Source organism: Lactuca serriola, chromosome 4, assembly GCF_051521515.1.
Source record: "Lactuca serriola cultivar US96UC23 chromosome 4, Lser_US96UC23_V15, whole genome shotgun sequence".
Lineage (NCBI taxonomy): Eukaryota > Viridiplantae > Streptophyta > Magnoliopsida > Asterales > Asteraceae > Lactuca > Lactuca serriola.
Window position 1 is genome coordinate 21,571,049 of NC_136411.1, and position 2,844 is coordinate 21,573,892.

Consider the following 2,844-nt stretch of genomic DNA (forward strand, 5'->3'; position numbering starts at 1 on the left):
TATAGTTTCCACAAATTTTTACAACTTGATATTTTATAAATAAAATAAAATAAAATAAACTTTGATTTTTTTAACATTTTTTACTATTTCTTTTAATAATATTTTCAATTTCACTTGCATCTTTTTTAACATGTTTGATTCTTTTATGAATTTTCTAAACATTGTTTGCAATATTTTCTTAATTTTTATATAATTTTCTTTTGTTATGTTCTTTAAAATTAGTTTTTTCTAGAAAAAAAATCGATACCTTCTTTTAGATTTTTTAGATTTTTTTAAAAAGTTTATATTTTTTATTATTTTACATGTTCTTTTAGTATTTTTTTCAATGTTTTAAAACTAAAATTATTAAAATTTCGGTGTTAAAAAACTACTTTCAGTTTGTAAAATCAATTTATTAAAATTTCAGTTTATTACAGCAGCCTGTAGATGTTAAAAAACAAACATGCTTCTTCTTACATGTTGCAATCATTTAGTCCACCTCTTGCAGACCTCTTGTGCTGCAGAAGGTTGCTGAGGTGGTCCGCAGACTTCATTAATTTTCGTTTCGAAAAAACAAACAACACTTTTCCCGCACTTCTTTTACTTCAACGATTTTGAAGTATGTCCATATTCATTTAATTGTAGGTAAGATAACTTTGCATTCCCTGCTTTGGTTACTCAATATACAAGCTTTATCCTGCAAACACTTGTTTATGAACCAATTTTCTAGATAACAATAAACATGTATCTTGATATTCTTCAATATTCAGCCTAATATTCTAAACAACAAATGCCAAGATTTCCTAAAACATGTTTCAGTTAATTGAAGGAAGATCTCGTAGCATATTATTACAAACATACCCAGAAAGGATACATACTAAAATGTGCATAATTCCACTGTTTCAATCAAAGAGCTCAAAACTAAGATACATATAGGGGCTCAGGATCCACATTCCTTCTAATCCTGAAATCAAAAACATTATCATCACATTCAAGATTATCATTCTACAAATCTTTACACAAAAATGTTTTATTTACAAAATTTTAAAGATTTATTGTAAAGAAAAAAAAACACGAACCAGTTATCTGCAGCCCATTTGCAATCTTCTGTATCTATTACATGCAAACTATAAGCATGCCTTGATTTTGAGGATTGATTCTCAAAGCTGATGACAAACAAAGGGGTTATATACATAAGGTTTTTTTCTCTTCTAGATTGAATAAAGTCAATAAACCATAAATGTTTATTAAACCATTAAGCTCAATAAGTTAAAAACAAATAATATCTTCTTATAATTATTAAAAATAAAAACAACCTTTGATGAATAAGATCGCCATGAATGAGCACCAAAGATCCGGCTTTCACTTCAATGGAAACAAAGTCATTTTGGTCATAAGATGGGGAGGGCTTGTCAAAGTGAACGCCTTTATCATCTCTCAAAAATCGTCTCACAAGGCCATCTGGAATTTATATATTTTTTAACATTAAAATATCACGAATCAATTCAAGAGATTTTAAAAAAGATAAAAAAAAAAATACGCACTTTTGTGGGACCCGGGAATTGCCCATAAACAACCGTTAACAATGGTGGCATCTTCTAGAGCCAGCCATAGCCCTGTGCAAGTTTGTGGATCGGTGTATAGAAATGAATTGTCCTGGTGAGGAACCACTTCACCACCTATACCTGGTTGCTGAAATCACAAAAAAAAAAAAAAAAAAAAAAAAAAAAAAAAATTAAAAAATTAAATACTTAAAAAGAATATGGAAATGTGTAGAAAAAGTTCTTAATGGATAAATATACCTTGAATATGTACATTGACTGAATGATTACTGGCCTTTTGTATCCCAATGACTGTAATATACCTGACATTTTATCCGAGCAAGAGACCTTTTTGAAAATGGGATCATGATCGTGTAAAGCTACAAAAAGGGAGATTAAGAAACATGATATTTAGATTAAAAGTGGTGAATTTACATGTTTGTTAAAAAAAAATTTTTTTTTTTTTGCGGATACCATGGCCGACTTTGTTTATAGAGAGTTGCTTTGGTTGCTTTAACTTTCCATCATCATCAAATGCTTTTTCTGTCAAAAAAAACTTGTTAGATAATTTGATTAATAGTTAGAAAGATCAATTGAATCATGTTCAAGATATGACATGTACCTTCAAAGAAAAAGGAAATCTTATCAGCGCTGTCATAGAAGTAGTCATCGCTTGTCCTTTGCTGAACAACGAATAAACAGCGAAAGGTCATTCAATTGGGGAGAATACGATTTTATCGAACAAGTAATGTTAACTCAAAATTCAAAAGGGTTTAATCATGATTTGAATCAGAAACACTAATTCTTGGAATATTCCCTAATTCAAGAAACTGGAAGTTAAGAATGAATGTTTTTTTAATCTATAACGCCAATCAAACATGTTGATAAGTTTTGAAAAACTTCAAGCAATAAAATGGACCTGGTTTTTGGTGGAGAAAATTGAGGCGGAGGAAGAGCAATCAAAGCCATCAAGCAATTGATCCATCCTCTTTCGTAACGCTTCAACCTCTTCAGTACTCGAGAAAGATTCGATAACAAGATACCCTGTAATATTAGCGCATATTGAAGTTAAAATTCATCAAGGGAAAAGAAGTTAGGGTTTGGGGGAGGAAGAAGAAGAAGAAGCTAGTACCTTGAGAATTGAAGAACTGAAGCTGGTCAGAACTCAGATTTCCGACGATTCCCATCGTTGACTCTCTTATTGTTCTTGTCTAAGCAATCAGGAATCGAGATGTAAACGGAAGTATCAAAGATTCGGATATCAATTCAAGCCGCAGTTTTCTCAATTTTGTTTCTCAAGATGAGTTTATGGCTGGCGATTGCT

At 30.6% G+C, this 2,844-nt stretch overlaps 1 protein-coding gene across 1 annotated transcript; it reads right to left on the reverse strand.

Annotated features, from left to right (window-relative positions):
• Positions 1–701: 701 nt before the first annotated feature.
• Positions 702–2,844, reverse strand: PAHX (phytanoyl-CoA dioxygenase (PhyH) family protein). Its single transcript, XM_079038334.1, has 9 exons — positions 2,653–2,844; positions 2,440–2,564; positions 2,143–2,203; positions 1,995–2,063; positions 1,782–1,900; positions 1,524–1,671; positions 1,296–1,440; positions 1,059–1,145; positions 702–943 (listed from the first exon to the last, which is right to left on the reverse strand). The coding sequence occupies exons 1-9, from the start codon at positions 2,705–2,707 to the stop codon at positions 901–903; spliced, it is 852 nt and encodes a 283-aa protein (XP_078894460.1). The 5' UTR covers positions 2,708–2,844; the 3' UTR covers positions 702–900.